The 20,828-nt window shown below is 33.9% G+C and overlaps 2 protein-coding genes across 2 annotated transcripts; one reads left to right on the top strand and one right to left on the bottom strand.

Annotated features, from left to right (window-relative positions):
- Positions 1-7,900: 7,900 nt before the first annotated feature.
- Positions 7,901-12,772, top strand: ndrg1b (N-myc downstream regulated 1b). Its single transcript, XM_056475444.1, has 14 exons — positions 7,901-7,961; positions 9,083-9,188; positions 9,353-9,473; positions 9,981-10,043; positions 10,924-10,984; positions 11,187-11,273; positions 11,358-11,414; positions 11,503-11,603; positions 11,720-11,782; positions 11,868-11,919; positions 12,022-12,069; positions 12,270-12,305; positions 12,389-12,440; positions 12,535-12,772. Exons 1-14 carry the CDS (start codon positions 7,914-7,916, stop codon positions 12,714-12,716), a joined length of 1,077 nt encoding a protein of 358 aa, XP_056331419.1. The 5' UTR covers positions 7,901-7,913; the 3' UTR covers positions 12,717-12,772.
- Positions 12,773-13,715: 943 nt separating this feature from the next.
- On the bottom strand, positions 13,716-20,828 carry ccn4b (cellular communication network factor 4b). The gene is made up of 5 exons (XM_056475445.1): positions 20,614-20,828; positions 18,931-19,207; positions 17,129-17,386; positions 16,143-16,330; positions 13,716-14,517 (listed from the first exon to the last, which is right to left on the bottom strand). The coding sequence occupies exons 1-5, from the start codon at positions 20,659-20,661 to the stop codon at positions 14,218-14,220; spliced, it is 1,071 nt and encodes a 356-aa protein (XP_056331420.1). The 5' UTR covers positions 20,662-20,828; the 3' UTR covers positions 13,716-14,217.

Raw genomic sequence — 20,828 nt, 5'->3', positions numbered from 1 at the left:
TAAATGAGAAGGCTCGACCTCCTAAACTCGACTTTGCTGTTCTAGGTACTACCAGAAGCCCTGAGTTTTGAGATCTTAAAGAGCGGGTTGGATTGTAGCGAGACAGAAGGTTGGTTAGATAAACAGGAGCTAGATTTTTTAAAGCTTTATAGGTAAGAAGCAATATTTTAAAATCAATACGAAATTTAACAGGAAGCCAGTGTAAGGAGGATAAAATTGGGGTGATATGATCATATTTTCTAGACCTGTTAAGAACTGGCAGCTGCATTTTGTACTAGCTGAAGTTTATTAATAGAGGATGCTGGGCAGCCAGCAAACAGAGCATTACAGTAATCCAGCCTAGAAGTCATAAAAGCATTGACTAGCTTTTCTGCATCTGAGATGGATAGCATACTTCGTAACTTACCGATATTTCTCAGATGAAAGAAGGCAGTTTTTGTGACGAGATATATGATTTTTAAAAGTTGAATTTCTGTCTAATATGACACCTAGAATGTTTATGGTAGAGCTAATGCTAACTCTGTATCCCTCTAATTGCAGGTTGAGTTGTGAGATCTGCTGTGTACAGGATTTAGGCCCAATAAGTAATAATTCTGTTTTGAGTTTAAGAGAAGAAAATTGTTGGTCATCCAGTCTTTAACATCTTTAATACACTCAGTTAGCTTAGACAAAATAAGTTGAACATTGTATGAACTCCTGTACAAAATTTGTCAAGGGTTTTTACTGTATAACATAGGTTTATTTAAATTCTCTGCATGAAAGTCTACTGAATGGGAGATTAACGTGCTGCTGTATGGAGCTAATAATATGCCAAAACATTCTGAATTTGAATTGTGTTAATTTGAATTACTGACAATTGTAATTTAACAAATCAGAATTTTTTATGCTGTTAAAAAATGCTTGAATTTGAATTTCTTTATGTGAATTTGAATTTATTAATTTGGATTTGAATTTCATAACTTGAATATTGAACATCTGAAATTTAAGAAAACCGAATTTTTCAAGGCAGAATTTTTTCTAGACGTATTTTCAAACTTCAGATCTTTTGTGTTCTGAGTTCATAGACTGCAAATATCCAGTTTGTAAAAATACAGTTTTAAATTTTCAAGATGAAGAAATTCAGAACATCAGATTCAATATTCTAAAATTCTAAACCAGAAATTCAGATTGTGAAATTCCAATTCAGCAGAAAGTATGTCAGGGGTGATCAACAGGGAAGAGTATAGTGTAAAAATACAAATGTATTACATTACAATTGTCAATTATTCAAATTAACACAATTCAAATTCAGATTGTTTTGGCATATTATTAGCTCCATACTACTGCTTCTCCAATAAGGTAGAAATTTACAAAAATTACCTGCAGTATTTTTTATGAGGTAAGCCATCAACAATACAACACAAAAAATATGAGGTAATTGGGTAGTACTTTGTTGTTTTTTGGGTCATTTTACCACAGGATTCTGTGTTGTACGTAATACTCCTGTAGTATAGTGTAGTATCACTTTCATTTGTCTGTAGTATTTACTACAGAATTCTGTTGTACGTTATGTTATATTCCTGTGATATTCTTGTGGTAGTGTGTGGTATCACTTTCATATTCCTGTACCACAGGATTCTGTTGTTCCTGTAATGTTCTGGTAGTGTGTGGTATTTCATATTTCTGTAGTATTTACCACAGGATTCTGTTGTTCAGTATGTTATATCTAGCAGAAAGTGCTGTAGTAATCCTGTCATATTTAACTTTGCTCATTTGTTGTGTGGTAAATTTATGTTGTACTGCTGCAGTGAATACCACAGGACATTTTTGTTAGGGAAATATCCTCAGGTCTTTTAGATAATTATGCATTCAGATGTTAATGTCCAAAGACGTCTTTATATAAGTTCAGTATTGTTGTTGCAGAAGAAATATTGCACAGAAAACGCGATTTTAGATATTAAGTAAGCTAGATATTAATTTAAAGTCATACAAACATCTTTACCGAAGCCTCTCTACTTGATGGTTGGTCTCGCGCATCCATCATGTTTGTAGTTTATTTACACTTTTCACCCACGTTTGTAGTTCTAATCGAATATCAAAGGATAGAGTATGGACGGTTCTACACTTAAAATTTTTACCTCAAAAACTACACCTCACAGGAACCTTTGGCATATTCTTTTCAACATACTCCAATTGGGGACATACTAAATCTATTTTCAAATACTATTTAGGATGGATTGTATGGGAATTGGGACGCAGCACTAGAAACTATTAAGCAGGTGTGTGTTGGAGGTGGTTGGAGCTAACTGTGCAGAGCTGTGACCCTCCAGGAATTGAGTTTTAGACCATTGCTCTATAACATAAGTCTCAAACTCCATTTGAGGAGGACCACAGCTCAGCACAGTTCTGCTCCAACCCCAATCAGAAACAGCTTATCCAACTAATTAAGGTGTTCAAAACTACAAGTGAGTATTAAGCAGGTGTGTGTTGGAGGTGGTTGGAGCTAACTGTGCAGAGCTGTGGCGTTCCAGGAATGGAGTTTGAGACCATTGCTCTTTAACACAACGGATAGCTTTAACACACCGGATAACTAGAAAAAAAAATGCTGTACATTTTCAGGCCTTTTTGGAGAAATAAATGTTGTATGTAATCATGAAGTTGCGTTAGAACATATTCCTCTGTAAAAACTTTCAAAATATGTTTTGAAGGTTTGAATTTAAAAGGCTTTTACAGAGGAGCATGTTGAAGAAAGTGCTATTGAAGTAGAGAATTATTGCTCAGTGCAGGGGAAAAACTCTTTGAAAAATATGTATTATAATTGTAAATTCTACAAATTGATAAAGTGTGACAGGTGCATGGGGAAAAGCTTTTCTTTGTCTTGCCTATAGGTCTGGACTTAAACAATCTCATTAGCTAATCAGTAAGTGCTAATGCTTAGCGCTGATAATTGCGCCATCTAGCGTGTGAATGAAAATCTGTCAGTGGGTCATGTCATGTGAAATGTATGTTTTAATGTAAAATTTAGCTTACTGTAACGCCATAGTTTACACAAATTTCCCACATAATTACATTACATTAAATGTATACTATTAATGTATAACTATTGAATACAAATGAAAAATGTTTTTTTTTATTAATGATTAATTTATACATTAATATCTATATTTAAATACATGTATATAATTAAATGTATTCTATATTTTATATTGGCTATTCATTAAATAATTTTGAATATTTATTATATAATAATTTACATATTTATTTATAATTTTGTTTCATAATACTGAAACATCTATAATGAGGTCATTACATTTATCGATGCATTATCCTTTAAGTAGTCTGTCTGGTTTAAATTTTATGCAGGTCATTACCTAATAAAAGATGAGGTTCACACACACACACACACACACACACACACACACTTATGTGCAGCAACAGATGGATGCTCCACGTCAGTTGTGACCTCTGAAGGAAACGACACTATTGTTTGGCTTAAATTAACAGTTGGCTACACATGCTTTTTAAAGCATTTTTCAGATTGAATTTCTGAGACCAGAAAAGACATTAGTAAACAATAGCATAACAATGGGACATTTATTAACAACATAAATATATAGATTTAAAAAGTAAAACTTTTTGTTCATATAAAACTTAGGGTGGTATATTAAATATGCTTATTTTCATTATATTTTGTATATTTAATGAAAATATTAGTTTTTGTATAATTAAAAGGTGTAATTACAATATTCATTCATTCGTTTTACTTAAGCTTAGTCTCTATTTCAGAGGTCGCCACAGCGGAATGAACCGCCAACTATTCTGGCACATGCATGTTTTACGCAACGGATGCTCTTCCAGCCATTTTTATAATAAATGCATTTTTTTCTTTGATAACTTGAAATGTTCAGCTTGGGTGTATATAAATATGCTTCTTGATTACTTGATTATTTATTGTAATCAATAACTATTTAATTTAAATAATTATTTATTTGATCAACATTAAAATTTAGCTTGGGTAAATCTATTATGACGCTTCTTTTTATTCTTTATTATCTGTTTTAAAAGTCAAATAACATATTTAATCAACTTTAATATTTAGCTTGGGTATTTGTAATACAGTTGTTTTAACTCACGTGTGTAAATCTAAGTTTAATTGCATCCAATATTTTTGGGGTAGAATAATTTGGCACTTGACTGCATATTTAAAAACATTAATAATAAATGTTGGAATTATTATGACCTTTCATTTTCTACTATTGTTGCTGCAACTGATTACATAATAATAATAATAATAATAATAATAATAATAATAATAATAATAATAATAATAATAATAATAATAATAATAATAAATACAATTGTAATTACATTATTTGAGACATTTAAAAAAAATGTTCAAAAACATTTAATATGATTTTCTCTTCTATTAAACAACCATATTTTAAACCAGGTGAGTCTGTTTAAGAGCCAATCTGCATAATAGTCTTTTGGGTTTTCCAGAGAATGAAACAGCCATCTGTTTCCACAGCAGAAGGACTGACACTATCCTCATTGATGAGGATCACACATGCCTCACCTCCACTTATTTACTGACAGACATCAGTTATATTGAAAAAAAATTACAGATTTATGAAAGATAGCAACAATGCATACGTATTTGCTAAATCTTTAAATTGATAGCTTACCCATAGCTCTTTTGATGAACAAACACACACAAAAAATATTATTGAGGAATGTTGGAAGCTGATAGACATTGACTTTAATAGTACGCACTTTTTCCTACTTTGGATGTCAGTGGTTGTTTTGTTACTTCAACATTCTTCATAATATTTTCTTTTGTGTCAAACCATAAACTCATTCAAAGGGTTTATAGAGGAACATTATTGCCAGTGTGCTTCTGTAGATTTGGTTTACAGTATTATACTGTTATTAGGTTGACAGTTGACTACAGTATGCCTATTAATTTGTCCTAAATATAAATGTTACTTTATGAATTGTATTTATGTTTAAATGTATATATCATAGCTTTTATCTTTGATCTATTGACACTCAAACAAACACAATTACAAAATATTTCATTTTGCATTTAAAACATTGGAAATGATTTCAAATATGCAAATCATCTGACTTTAAGACAAATCTCAACCACAAAAAAACAACCACTTTAGCTAAACTCAACTAAAATATTGGAAGTTATGATCTAAAATATTCTGATAATCTAAAATGTCTGAACTCACATGAATGAATGAAACAGTATTTCTAATTGTAAAGTTTTAATTGTTGAGTAAAAAGGGATTTTTTGTGTGGGTGAACTACTGCTTTACCAGCAGCCGTTGGTTGTATGTCAGTGACAAGAAACAGCTTGTTTGTCCCACTGATCCTCCAAGCAGATTTTAGTGCTCTTCTTTCCAGGACAGCGTGATGCTCTGGCCGGTGACGTCTGCACTACAGAAATGCCATCTGCCCTGAACCGCTTCACTCCTGTCGCTCTGCTAAATGAGCTTAACGCTGTTCCTCTGATGATGGACACTGTAAACAAAGTGCTTCAGTTCAACTGCTCTAAGATCAAGCCCATGACTACGTGCCTGATGTGCACGCTGATCTCTTGATGCTTTTTTTAGACCAAACCTTTTTTTTATATATTTAATGCATTTCTGAATTTTTAGAGGCATGTCGACATGGAGAAATGGAGAAAACAGAAAACAAGAGTGAAACATTCATTAAACATTGATATCTGACTATGATTTTTTTTTTTTAAAGTTCATTCATTGTCATTTTTAATTCCTCCTCATGTGATTCTATCCCATGTATCGACTATTTAACTTTTTTATTCTAATTTTAAAAGCTTTTATCAAACATAAATGTTTCATTTTACATAAAAAAACAGATGTAAAACTATTTTCATTGTGTTCCTTAATCTTTTAATCCTTATTTCATTACAGTTCTGTATAGCTTTCAACAATATAAAAATGCTTTGGTCTGATGGTATGTATATTCAAATGTATGTATACTCAAATTACTCTTTTTTTTCAGGAATTGTACTTTAATAAGTTGTTTTTGAGTAAATTGTTAGCGCTGTATTGGTACTTTTACTTTCTACTTTATTTTATTTTTCTTGTCTATGGGGATTGGCTGAAATAGAATAATCAGTCCTGTGATTCTTGTCCAATTAAATCGCACATAGAAACTTAATTGCATCATATACAACCTCAAGACATACACACTTTATAAATCCAGCAAACAGTAAACTGTACTGTTGGAACACCTAAAAAAGTAAAAGTGTCCAAAAAGATGTCCAAAATCTTCACAAACAATGACTGAGATGTTTAGATGTACATCACTGATGAGAAGATGACTGATGCCTACTGTAAAATGACTGAAATTGCCAAATGGCTTTAAACAATAACTAAATGCACTACAGAATGTTATGTTTACACATTCAAACACAAATTGCATGTAAACGCATCAGATACTTTCACAGCATAATACTCAATACTTTTGAGTATTATTGAAAGGTAAATTTTTTACGCTTATATTTACAACAGATAATTTTACTCTAACTGCATTACATTTTTGGGCAAGTAATGGTACTTTTACTTGAGTATGATTTTCTTTCCACCACTGATTATGAAGTTCAAATACTGCATTTTAGTGACATTTTAGGCACTAATCTTAACTGGATTATCTTGTCTGATGGTGATCATAACCACACTTTTTGATACAACAAAAATATTTCCCACAATTTTGTCAAAGTGTTTATTTAGAAACGTGCATTTAAGCTACTGTAAGTTATTATAATAAATATAATAGCTTATAAATAATGTTAGGAATAATGTTATGAGATTAGAATATTTCTAAAAAAATTTTTTATAAAGAAGTATAAAAAAATACTTTAAAAAATACAAATTTATTATCATGCAACATTAAAAAAAAAACAACTAGGAATCTGTTAAAACATATTAAAAACTATAGCCTGTAGGTAAATAACAAACTGGCCAGCTCATTTTCTCAGTCAGAATTTGTAAATCTGAATAATTAAAAATTCAATTAGTCAAAAAGCCTTCTTTTATTAGTTATTTTCACAATTTATGATGGCATACTGTCAAAAATGGGACAAATGAGCTCATATAAGGCCAAATTCTGGACTTTGTCAGTAGGGGGGTGGGTCTTTCGAATTAAACTTGGGCTAGTATATGAAAACCTACCGTCATTATTTTTGTTTAAATTCAAATAAATGTTTTAAATAATAATACTAAACTCTTATTCTAAATTTTGTCCAGTATAGCTTACAAATTAAAACACAATCAAATTTGACTATAATTTTTAAAAATTCATCTTAGAAATATTAACATAATACTAATTTATTCTAAAAATCTGTATCACTATTTAGAGAAAAAAAACATTATTAGTTATTTTATCAAATAATTATAGTACAAATAAATTATTATTATTACTTTTTTAAATTCCTTTCAAAATACATTAAATGATGGCAATATTTTTCTTTCAAAGGAGTGACATAATATGACTATTTATTTTTATGCACTTGAAGTTCATAAATAAATTTAGTGAAGCAATGGAGCATTGCATAATAAAACAGCCATTACAATGGATTCTCCAAACTCCCAAGATGTCACATGCTTCATTCACAAAATGTTTACATACCTTGGGAAAACCTAAAAGGTGGGACACCCTCAGCGATGCCAATGTCCAGCTTAACTTACTGATCCAATTTGCAGAGCTCTCCATCCTTTAAGAATTAGGCTCCTTCTGGCCACCGAGCAAAGCATGCTGGGAGCGGGACGTTTGCGCCACACTGTAAACAAGGGGATATAAAACCCAGAGCTCAGTGCATTCTGTGCAACTCCAAGCTTGAAGCAGCAATAAAACAGGATCTACTCAAATCTTTCAGCACCTATACAGCAACTATAATAACCATGGTACTGGAGGACTCTGAGAGCAGTGTCTTTGAGCTGGACATCACTGTGAGTTCAGATATGATTCTATTGATTTGATTAGTCTTTCAAATGTGATGACATGTTGTTTTGATGTTTGCTGTCTCTTGATGGGATTTGTGTTGTTTACTGTCCTGCAGCTTTACTATGTCCGCTCAAGGTGTTTTGGTGTGTTTATGCAGAATAAGAAGGCTATTTAGGACGACAGTTTGGAAAATGCAGCTTAATGTGAACCATGTTCATGAAAGAATTTTCTACATTTTTATACAGATTTTTTTACAGTGCTTTACCTTTATTTTGAATTATGGATTACATTTTGCTGTGTTTTAGAGTTGAAGGAAATGTCTGTAAATTGAATGAGACACCATTAGTTTTTATACAGATTTTATTTTCATACAGATTTTAAGGTGGATTAAGATTTTTTTTTGTATGAACTAAATAATTCACTCATCTTTAGCAAAGTAATTAGCCAAAACCATATATAACTCTGGAATAAAAACTTAAGAGACCACTTTTCAGTCATTATTTGCTTATAACAGCTATAAATTAAATTTTATATTTAATTAAAGTTAATTAAAGTTAATATATATATATATATATATATATATATATATATATATATATATATATATATATATATATATATATGTATATATATATATATATATATATATATATATATATATATATATATATATATATATATATATATATATATATATATATATATAATAACATAAAGAATGAAATACTTATGAAACATTACATTTGGGGCAGTTAAATATATAAAAATCTATTGTCATTTTTTTTTTTTGCTTGATTCGTTTCAAATAAATGTCTTAAATGATAATATTCTTATTCTACATTTTGTTCCTAAGATAAAACATAACTGAAGATTATATTGAAACACAAATCTATAAATGGCAAATCCAGAGATCCGACAGTAAATTTTAAGGTCACTTTGTTCCAGAGTTGTAGCCACAAAGAAAACATGAGATCTAGAATTTTCTCTCCATTATTTAAAGGCACTAAAGCATTGCAAAAGTCTCCTACTTTATTTGATTGAACAATTCTTGAACACATATTAATTAATGACAAAACAACAGAATTCACAAGATGTTACAAACCTGACCATAATGTTGCTTTTGTAGGAGGATGATGTGGAGACCTCCTTTGGAAGGGTGCATTGCACCATGAAGGGTGTCCCAAAGGGCAACCGTCCCACCATCCTGACCTTCCATGACATCGGACTGAATCGTAAGAAGCTTTTGTTTTCAATCTGCTTTTAAAAGAAACCATAAATACAATGCAATCTTTTACACAACAGTTTTTGTTATGTTATTTTTTTAATTGCCTGAAGATTTTGTGTTCGAACATCAATGCTTCTTATTAACACAGTTTCTGTCTTCCCTCTTCTGCAGATAAGAGCTGTTTTGAGTCAATGTTTCATCACAAAGACATGCATGAGATCTTGCAACACTTCGCTGTGTGCCATGTTGATGCCCCAGGACAGCAGGAGGGTGCCAGCACGCTCTCCACAGAGTGAGTCAGGGGTCATTTTGCTTCCAGATTTATAATAGCATGAAGATTTACATCTCCAGAGCATCCAGTAGGGAGTCACTCTAACTCATTCCGTAAACAAAGATGCATTAAACGTCCCCAACTTCTGAGACAGGAAATCCATTTCAAATCTGCTCAATCGTAGCCGATCTGCTTCAAGCAAATATACCGCAGACAGCTTTAATCAGCACCCTATGGCACCAGACTGGCAGAATGTAGGTCAGCGTGTCACTTATAGGGTCTGAGAGGAACAGAGCATGTTTTTGATCCGCCATCTGCTACAGCATGACATCCATCACATATAATCCAAACCCTCCAGAGCAACATCCATTCCAGACAGATTATGACCTCGCTAATGCCTGGATCCTAATTACTCTGTCGTGCTGTTTGATTGGACGGTGTTTGATTGGATAGTGTTTGACCTCCATATTGTTCCACATGTGTGAGGTTGAAAAATAAATGTCTGTTGTTGTTTCTTCTTTTTTGTAGCTATACCTACCCTTCAATGGATCAGCTTTCTGAGAGCCTTCCTATGGTCCTCAATCATTTTGGGTAAGACTTTAAGGCTCAGTTTTGAATCATCTCAGGTGGTTAAATAGGATTCCCACTATTAGCCGAACAGCAAATTCCCAATTTTCCAAATTTCAATGACCTATAATTAATGGATGTTGTGTTTTGCATAATATAAAATAGTTTGAATATCTTAAAAAAAAATCTGTTTTTTTTTTTTTTCCGCCAGATGGTGTGCCAAAAAAAAAGTAAAATAACCACTGTTAAATTACAGACATTTACCGTAAAATATCAGACAGTAAATTACAGAAATTTACCGGAAATTTAAGTACATTTCTGTGATTTACTGTATGTTATTTTACGGTAAATGTCTGTAATTTAATGGCCGTTATTTTACTTTTTTGCGGCACTCCAGCTACCGAAAAAGCACCCGTAAAAATAACAGATTTTTTTACAGTGTGGATATCATCTTTCAGGGCTTTAAAAGCCACTATGAGAACAACAATTGAAAATTTACCTTAGGTTTTGCAAAAAAAAAACTGAGGTACTGGCATGTTAACCTTAATTAACAGGTACAATATTTGACTGTAGTTGAGATAAGAGATTGCCAATTAATGAACGTGAAAGGAACAAAATGGAGCTGAAAATGAACATAATCTTCACAACAGGCGTGAATTAATACAATAAAAAATATAGAAAAACAACCTATTGGTAAATGGAAACTAAAATTTAAATCAACAAACAAAAAAATGATTGATACTATATGATTTAATATATATATATATAATTGTGTCTGGAATTGACATTAAAATTTCATGACATTCCAGAAATTCCATGACCTGTGGAAACCCTGGTTAAATCTTATCTTTGAGGTTTGGCGTTCATGTTTAGTGACACAGGTGTGCTCCTTTTCTCTTTTTAGCCTAAAGAGTGTGATTGGAATGGGGGTCGGTGCTGGAGCCAATATCCTCTCCCGCTTTGCAGTGAGTTTCAGAGGCTTTTTCTCACAGTTGAAATTTGAATGGTCTTGAATAACACAGATTAAAATTCAGTGTTGAAATAATCCTGCTCATTATTCTTGCCAACTTGTTTGTTAATACACTAGAATGTTTCTTCAGCACAAAGAGCAATATATGGTCATATTTTTGTATTAATGATTGATGTTCTTGCTTTTATGTCCAAAAGCTAAAACATCCAGACATGGTTGAAGGTCTTGTTCTGATTAATATGAGCACTCAGGCAGAGGGTTTCATGGACTGGGCAGCACAAAAGGTAATTCTTTTTGCAACATTTGCATTCTTATGATTATTAAACTCATGAACACAAATCCTCACTAAAGCGTAATATCCTCAACAGATTACAAGCTGGACTCATGCTCTCCCTGATTCTGTCATTTCACACCTGTTTGGGAAGGTGAGAACTGATGATGAGACTTATTTTAATAATTTAATTAAAATATATTACCTGCAAAATAATTCTCAAACCTTTTCTAATGTTGTAGGAGGAGATTCACAACAACCACGAACTAATCGCAACCTTTCGTCAGCTCATGAACAACATTAACCAGTCCAACCTGCAACAGTTCGTCAAGTCCTACAAAAGGTATCACTAATGACATCTGTGTCAGCAATGGCTCATATACTTTCATATTCTGCAGTGAAGTAGAGAAAGCAATTCATTTTGTTAATAAGTAACATAATTTCCCCATCATTTCTCAGCCGAAAGGATCTGGAGATAGAGAGACCAGTACAAGGAGGAAACGTTAATGCAAAAACCCTTCAGTAGGTCCCACATGATGACAGTAGACATACTGATTTTGACTGGTGCATTGCGTTATACCTTACTTTACTGGGTTTTCTTTTTTAGGTGTCCAGCTTTGCTCATAGTGGGTGATAATTCTCCAGCTGTGGATGCTGTAGTGAGTTACTTTATGTTTATTATAAGTTATTTATAGCCTATGATTAATATTTTTAAGCAAAACTTTAAATAATGTTTATATTATAAATATTTTACCTCACAGGTTGACAGCAACTCCAGAATGAATCCAACAACGACCACTTTTCTCAAGGTCAGTGACCAAACATGTCATGTACTGATAAATATTTTTTCAAATAGCATTTATAACGACATTATTTCATTATTATTTGATTTTATAAAAAAAAATAGATAGTTATAAATATATCAAATATAACATTTATTGTAAAATAGGACAGATATTTTAATATATCAATAGCCTATACATACTTAATCTATACTTTGGTTTTCAAGATGGCTGACTGTGGTGGCCTGCCTCAAGTTGACCAGGTATAATTTGAGTGATTTAAGATTCTTAATTTAGATTATATTGACTTTTACAGTGAATTTACATTGTTTGTGTTCTTTTACAGCCTGGCAAACTGATAGAAGCTTTCAAATATTTCATCCAGGGCATGGGCTACAGTAAGAACGCATTGTTTTTAGCATCACAACAGCTACTTAAATTACTACTGCTGAAATTAATATTTGATAATACCGTCTTCTCTCTGCTTCACAGTGCCCTCTGCAAGTATGACCCGTCTGGCTCGATCTCGTACGGCCAGTAACTCCTCCAACCGGACCCGCAGCGGCACAACGGACGAGCACCGCGGACGGTCCCACACGGATGTGTCCATGGAAAGCGCCTGTGCGGAGCACAGTTCATCGGGTCACTCAGTTTCCGTCGAGTTGACCTGCTGAACGTGATAACACACCTCAGCAGTTTAACCTAGACCTGAAATTTACTGAAGCTGTTTAAAATGTTTCATGTATCATTGATGTTTATCACAAGGGATTTTACAGTAGCCATAGTCCTCAAAGAAAACTAATTTTGCACATAGGGCTACTTTAAATATCCTATTCTGAACCAGCAAACAGCTGTTTTCCTACAATGTGCAATATGTAATATTTTATACTGATTGTGTAAAGAGGGCTTATGTTACATGTACAGTTTGCTGTGAGAAAGTATAAGCTACTAGAGGAGTGTAAAATAAGGTGTGTGTATGTGAATGAATGCCTGTTTTTTTTTTATACATCACAATTTATTACTGCTTTAACTCACGTGTAATTGATAGTGTCATTTGCCTGATAGTAATGCTTAGTGTTAGTTTAGAATGAGAGCTGTTTACATCACACTTGACATTTCTGAATCATTTCTGGTTGTGCAAGTATACTGTAAAATTTATCTGAATGTAGTAAGATTGTATTTTACTGTATCAATAAAATATAACTAATAACGTAATATAAAGCCAGCCTGCTGTATAATGTTTAACACCCAGAACATTATAACAAAGTACAATAATGTTTACATTAATGTTACACAATCAATTACATTAATTTTAAATTGCTCTATCACATCATATTAATTGCTATATAATGAGTAATAAATACATTTAAAAAGCAAAATTATACAGATAAGAAAATGTCTTTTTATTAGAAAAGATACCTTTCTTGCATATTTCTAGAATTAAACATTAACAGTGATGACAAAATAAATGTCTGAACAGTAAAAATATCACAGACATTTCTCTTGTATGTGTATTTCAGAATGCTACATTATAAGGACAAAAACACATTTTAAAACACAGTTTTTTAGACTAAAATATATATATATTTAGAATGTATTATTTAAATTCCTTTAAGGAGAACTCCTTTTATCGTTGAACACAACATATATTTGTAATAACTAAAAAAATTCTTGGGAACTTGGCAGTAGCAGTAAGTCTACAAAACATCTTAAATGTAATACTTCTCAAATTTAACATAAATCTTCCATTATGCATGCATTAGAATCCTCTTTTAACATACTGACGTTACTTTACAAGTTTTCTCAATATGAGTAACAGTGTTGATGTTCATTCATAAATCATCTGAAATGATCTCTAATTAACATTGAATGATTCTTTCTAGAGCAGGGGTGTCCAAACTCTGTCCTGAAGGGCCGTTGTCCTGCAGATTTTAGCTCCAACTTGCCTCAACACACCTGCAAGGATGTTTCTAGAAAGCCTAGGAGCTTGATTAATTAGCCCTGGTGAGTCTGATAGGGGTTGGAACTGAACTTTGCAGGACACCGGCCCTCTGGGACAGAGTTTGGATACCCCTGGACTAGAGCATCCCTGTTAGTGTCACTGATGCTTTTCATGGAATACAAATATGAGCACAAGGATCCCATATAAAGAGACTGCACTTGGCTCTTTGTAAACTAGTTAACAATCTCATTAAACTCATAGTACTGCTCCAGATCTTCAAAAATATCATTTGGATTCCTGCAGGAGAGGTTGCAGAAGCAGGCGTTGATCCACATGTATTTCCAGATGAGAAGTGCTCCATCTGGACACTCAAACTCCACCTCGATGGTTTTGGACTTGTAGGGGATGCAGCAGCGCTCATCGGTGCAGACACCACAGTATTTAGGCCAATAGGCCTTCTTACTGATGCAGCCTGAGATGGTGAAGTTCTGAAAGTCTGGCTCGCGGTAGATGTTCAGGCATTTTTTACCTGGCTGAGTAAGAGATAAGACAGAAAGTCAAGCGTTCAATCAACAAATCAATCAATAATTCTGTCTATCATAACTGTCAATTGTTTATGTTTCCGTATATCATACATATATGGCCTGTTTGCTCATCTGTTTGTCTGTCTGCCGTCTGTATATGCTTCTGTCTGCATGTCTATGTGTCATCTATGTATCTTTCTGTCTGTCTATCTAGATTTACATCTGCCTGCCAATCAATCAATCAATCATCTGAAAACAGGTCTGTCTGCCTATTTATTGTGTCTGTAGCTATCTATTGTCTGTATATGTCTGTTTATTGTCTATATATTTGACTGTCTCCCGACATTATGTTGTTCTGCCTATTTATCATCTACATACTGTACTTGCCAGCCTGTCTGTCCATCTAATGCCTGTATGTCTGTAAATATGCACATCTATCCCATTTATTTGTCTTGCATGTTTGTGGTCTATATATCTATAAATTCTTAAATCAAGAAGCATTTTTTTTAATTATAGTAAAAATACATAAAAATACATAAAAACAAACAATAAAACAAACAAAAAAAATGTCTTGTTGATGCCAGAGGTCAGAGGAGAATGGCCACACTGATTCCAGCTGATAGAAAGGCAAGAGTAACTCAAATAACCACTCGTTAAAACCGAGGTGTGCAGAAGAGCATCTCTGAATGCACAATACGTCAAACCTTGAGGCGGATGGGCTACAGCAACAGAAAACTACACCGGGTGCCACTCCTGTCAACTAAGAACAGAAAACTGAGGCTACAATTCGCACAGGCTCACGAAAATTGGTCAATAGAAGATTAGAAAACCGTTGCCAGGTCTGATGAGTCTTGATTTCTGCTGCGACATTCAGATGGTAGGGTCAGAATTTGGCGTCGGTAACATGAAAGCATGGATCCATCCTGCCTTGTATTAACGGTTCCGGCTGCTGGTGGTGGTGTAATGGGGTGGTAGGTATTTTCTTGGCACACTTTGGGCTCATTAGTACCAACTGAGCATTGTGTCAACGCCACAGCCTACCTGAGTATTGTAGCTGACCATGTCCATCTCTTTATGACCACAGTGTACCCATCTTCTGACGGCTACTTCCAGCAGGATAACGCGGCATGTCAAAGTGTGAATCATCTCAGACTGGTTTCTTGAACATGACAATGAGTTCATTGTACTCAAATGGCCTCCACAGTCACCAGATCACTATCCAATAGAGCACATTTGAGATGTGGTGGAACGGGAGATTTGGATCATGTATGTGCTGCAGGCAAATCTGCAGCAACTGCATGATGTTATCATGTCAATATGGACCAAAATCTCTAAGGAATATTTCCAGTACCTTGTTGAATCTATGCCACAAAGGTTTAAGGCAGTTCTGAAGGCAAAAAGGGGTCCAACCCAGAACTAGTAAGGTGTACCTAATAAAGTAGCCAGAGAGTGTATATACTGTATGTATGTCGATCAATGAATTATCTGTCTGTCTGCCAAGCTATTGTCTGCATATCTGTCTGTCTGCCAGTCAGTTGTCTAAATACATGTCTGTTCATCCATCTATTGTCCATGTCGTTGGGTAAGTGAATTCAATACAATAGAAATAAACTACAGTAAAATGAATTCCTCACTCTGAAGTGTTTGGTGATGTCCACCTCACAGGGTCGGAGGTTACAGAGTCGAGACTCTTTCTCCATCACACAGCCAGCATTTTCATTAGAGATGCGCAGTGAAACGCCCCGTCCACAGGTCTTTGAGCAGGGACTCCACGGGGTAGTCTGGGCAATGCAGTTGTTGTGCCAAATATCATTAGTGGACACTGAAAAAGACATGAAGAAGCAGTGTGAGATTCCTAAAGTAAAACAATATACAGTGAGGGAAATTAACACACAAAAAATGTTTTTTTTCTCAGAAAACACTTTTTTAAAGGTGTTGAAGTCTTCACCAAAGGTTGGTGACAACCAAAGAAATCCATATATGCAAAGAAAACAAAACTAATTCGTTTACAATTATGTGTCATAAAATAAAAGACACAGGGAAAAAGTATTGAACACACGAAGAAAGGAAGGTGTAGAAAGGCAGTGAAAGCCCAGACAGCAGCTCATATCTCTCCGTTTTTCAGTAACCCTCTGCCTTTCATCATTGTAACAGAATATTAGCTGCTTCGGTCCAACATCTACATTATATGAAAATGAAACCAGGCTGAACATTACAGCAAGACAATGATCTAAAACACAGCCAAGGATCAAGCTGTAGAATGGCCCAGCCAACAACCTGACCTGAATCTAATAGAAAATACAAACTAAAGATCATATTTCATTTCTTTAAGCTGCCATCACTAAAAAAAACATTCATATACAGTATTTAATACTTTACAGTAGTTCAGTACTTCCTCCTCGTGTCATTCCATTGTTATTGCACATAACTAATTTTTCCAATTTTTGTTTTGTTTTATTTTTATGTTTGTATTGTTTGGGTTTTTAACCAAACTCCAATGGATCAATTCCTTGTCAACAGCTCCTTTAGAAATATTATTCCCAGGAAAAAAACATGAAGTGTTCAACACTTATTTCCGTGATTGTAAGTGCCTCACAACAAACAATCAATACCAGCTCACCTTCTGCGGGGGCATGTCTGGGGTTGGTCTTTCGTGGTTTACGGGACTCTTCGCAGATCCATTTTTCGCAGCATTGGCCTGGGATCTTCACTCGTTTGGGCGACTGACACCAGACTCGCGGTGGCAATGAATCAGTGCATAGAGGCACACATCCAATCGCCCCATTTACACACAGACAGCGGTATTTACAATTGGGCTGGAAGCTTTGGCCATTACGGTATATCACACCATTATACTCACAGCCTGTGCCCATAACATCTGAAACACACAAGAGATTTTTGCCATTAAATTTGTTTGTACTGAAAAGTGTATATTTAAAATTATATACATTTATATTGTATTTATATATTTATAATAAATTCAAATTTGAAACACTGTGGGGTCCAGAAGTCATGACCACATTGAAAGCCTTGATTTATTTTGTCTAATTCACACCTAGACAAAACAAATATTGAATTTTAATTTAATAAATTTTTACAGCATATAAATGACTAATTTAATTATTTTTAATAAAAAGTTCTTGTTTTAAAATCAAATAGATGAATTATCGGTTTGTAAACATTCAGGATGCATGCGCAGAGAGGTAGCAGAAAAAACGGGAGCGCTAGCATTTCCAGTGAGGGAATGACATCCGATACAATACAGAGTTTATTGATGTATTTGAGTTATATTAATTACATAATATATATATATATATATATATATATATATATATATATATATATATATATATATATATATATATATATATATATTATATACATAATGCTTTCAGCATATTATAACAGCTTGTCACCCAGTGATAAGCACAGTTATTCAGCAAAATTAACGATAAAGTAAGCGGCGTTCGTCTGACAGGTCCATTAGCGATAACACCCTCCCAATGGATATTGGATCTGACGAAATGGCCAAGCATCCAGCTAGAAATTTCTTTGGATGCCAACAGTTTTGTTCTGTGCAGTAATGTGCAAGATATAATGTTCCATGATTACCAGATTCAAAACTGTATAATGCTAAAAACCAAGGTTCTGCCTAGCCAAAGACAAGGAAAAAAGACGGAGCTATACAAAGCCTGGGTAATCATCAACAAGCAAAACAACTGCATTCTGACAGCGAACTGACTGCACCTGTACGGCAGGGTATGTGAACTTACAGTTTTACATTTCATTCTAAGCATTCAGTGTCCACACTTTAATTAACTATATTTAACTGTTTTTGCTGAAATCATTGCAGCAATCAAAAACGAGTAAAGTGTATTATTCAGCATAGCGTGAACTTACCTGATATGAAATGAGAACTGCAGGGTCGAGCATTTTTAATTAGTTTCTTACTCCATTTAGCTCTTATGATGGCTGTTAGCCAAAGACATCTGCGGTTGGCATTAAAAGCAGTGTGGTGGACGGTAAAGTTTAAGAACTTAAATGTTGAATTTGGCATCCTACCACACAATACGACATGTTTGCTATTGCAACCGGTCTTTTTTTTGCGTCATGTGTGACATAGGTTGGTAATTCCTCTATAGAGGATGAATTTAATTATTCTTTGCCACAATCCTGCACTGAATAAATATATTGTCTGCATATAAATAAATGTTAAATTGACATTTTCTTTAGTTGTTATGCAATTAGGTTAATTTTTTATCCTACTGTATTTGTAATTCCATATTCTTTTACAGTATTTACATTAAATCAAAGTAAATCTTTCTTTATTATAACTATTTTACTGTAGATTTCAGCTAATCCACATTCAGCTATTTCATATAAAACAGAGTGGAGCTAAAAAGAATATGCAGGGTCACTTACATGCGCACACTCCTTTTTCGTACCTCGGCTTGTCAGCGCTGTAGTCACAGTAAAGTCCTTTATGATAGTCACAGATATCTTTCTCATTACAGGTCTCTCCTGCCTGCTTGGCACAAGCCTTGCAGCAGTCACATCCATCTGTCAACAGACTGACCCCATGTGGGCAAACAAGGGCACTCTTGGGACACTTACACGGCCATTTACAGTATCGATTTCGGTTATAAGGGTCCAATTCTGTGGTCATAAGAGGAGAGTCTGTGGAGTTGTGGAAACTGGCCTGTGTGGAAGAGAAGAGACGAACATGTCGTGTTTTAGCCACTTTGGGGCGACAGAGAGTTTGATTTGCAATTATTTTGAATCTGGACCTTTCAAACAGGTTTCTAAGAACTTCACAGCAGAGGATACACTGGATTAGTTTTTTATCAAGACAGAATGTGAAATTATAGAGAATCTCTCTCTCTCTGTGGTTAAACCACGTCTTCTTAGGCATCCAAAAGCAGTCACTGGACAATAAAGACTTTTAGAACACAGTTAATGACCATTTAAATCAAGTTATAAAAGTAAATAAATTCATAAAAATGCCCCTTGTATAATCACAACTATTTCATTTTAAGTAATAAAATATAATATATGTCATTTTGCAAATACCTCAAATGTGATATTGATGTTATACAGTAGTTCAACAAACAAAAAGTTCACATTCAGTTTCAGAAACAATATTGTCTGTTAAAAATAGTTTCAAACAAAGATTGAGCAGAATATATGTGTCTCAGAGAAAAGCTGCGGCGCTTTGTTTATTAATTAATTTGTTTGAGTTAATGATTCAATATTCCAGCCAAATCACTAATTTTAATTTTATATGAATACACTATTTTCATTAAGACAGATGGTGCATTTGAAAACAAATACCTCCCGTCTACACAATATGTACACTTCCTGTGGAATTACAAGTATTCAAGGAATAGTTCACCCTAAAATGAAAATGTACTCACAATTTACTCATTCTCAGGTTTCCAAACTGTTTCTTTTTTTCTGAACCCAAAAAGAATATATTTTGAAAAATGTTAGAAACTTTTTGTCATCCATAGTTGAAAAAACTAATACTATATGCAGGTCAATGGCTATGGTTTCCAATGTTTTTTTTAGTATATCTTCTTTTTGGTTCAACAAAATAAATAAATTCAAACAAGCTTAGATATTGCTGACAGAATTCTGATATTTGGGTGAACTATCCCTCTCTCAGTTCAGTTTTGATTCTCAGAACTGGTTCCTTCTCTCACACCAATCGATCAGTCCAGATAAAATGAAAAAACTGGAGTGGAAGTCAAAGGGACTGTAGAATTTTTTTAATAAAATAGTAAAACAATAGATTTTTTAATGTGTTAGAGAGTAACTATGCGCATGAACTTTAAAAGCACATGATTCCTGTCACATGACCAATTATTTGCTCTACTGTCATCATAATTAAACACTGTGCATTTTATAGAAGATTTAGTTGACTTCTTCAAGCATTAGAGGTCTGTGCTGAACCATGCGCTTATTAAAACTTAAGAGCTCTTGCGTTTTAATAAGCAATATGGGCTATTTTATTAAACTGAGGAACAGAACCGCAGCTTTATTATGCCTTCTTTAACACACGTTGGCTACTGCATAAGTCAAGAAAGAGTGTGATAAAACCCTCACCTGGTGCAAACTGGATGTCAAAAGAATCCACGACAGGAGTCTCCACATTACTAAATTCCTGAGAGAAATACATTGAAACAAGAAATGTAGTTTGCTACAGGTACAATCCACAAGCGGTCGTCGATGAGAGACACGCGCGGATCTGCCGATCAGCAGCACTCCGCTCTGCTTTACGTCAGTCTGTCTGTCTGTGTGTGTCCGTCAGATGCTGGAAG

This window comes from Danio aesculapii, chromosome 16, assembly GCF_903798145.1.
Source record: "Danio aesculapii chromosome 16, fDanAes4.1, whole genome shotgun sequence".
Lineage (NCBI taxonomy): Eukaryota > Metazoa > Chordata > Actinopteri > Cypriniformes > Danionidae > Danio > Danio aesculapii.
Note: the sequence above shows the minus strand (reverse complement) of the source record. Positions and strands in the feature narration are given on the sequence as shown.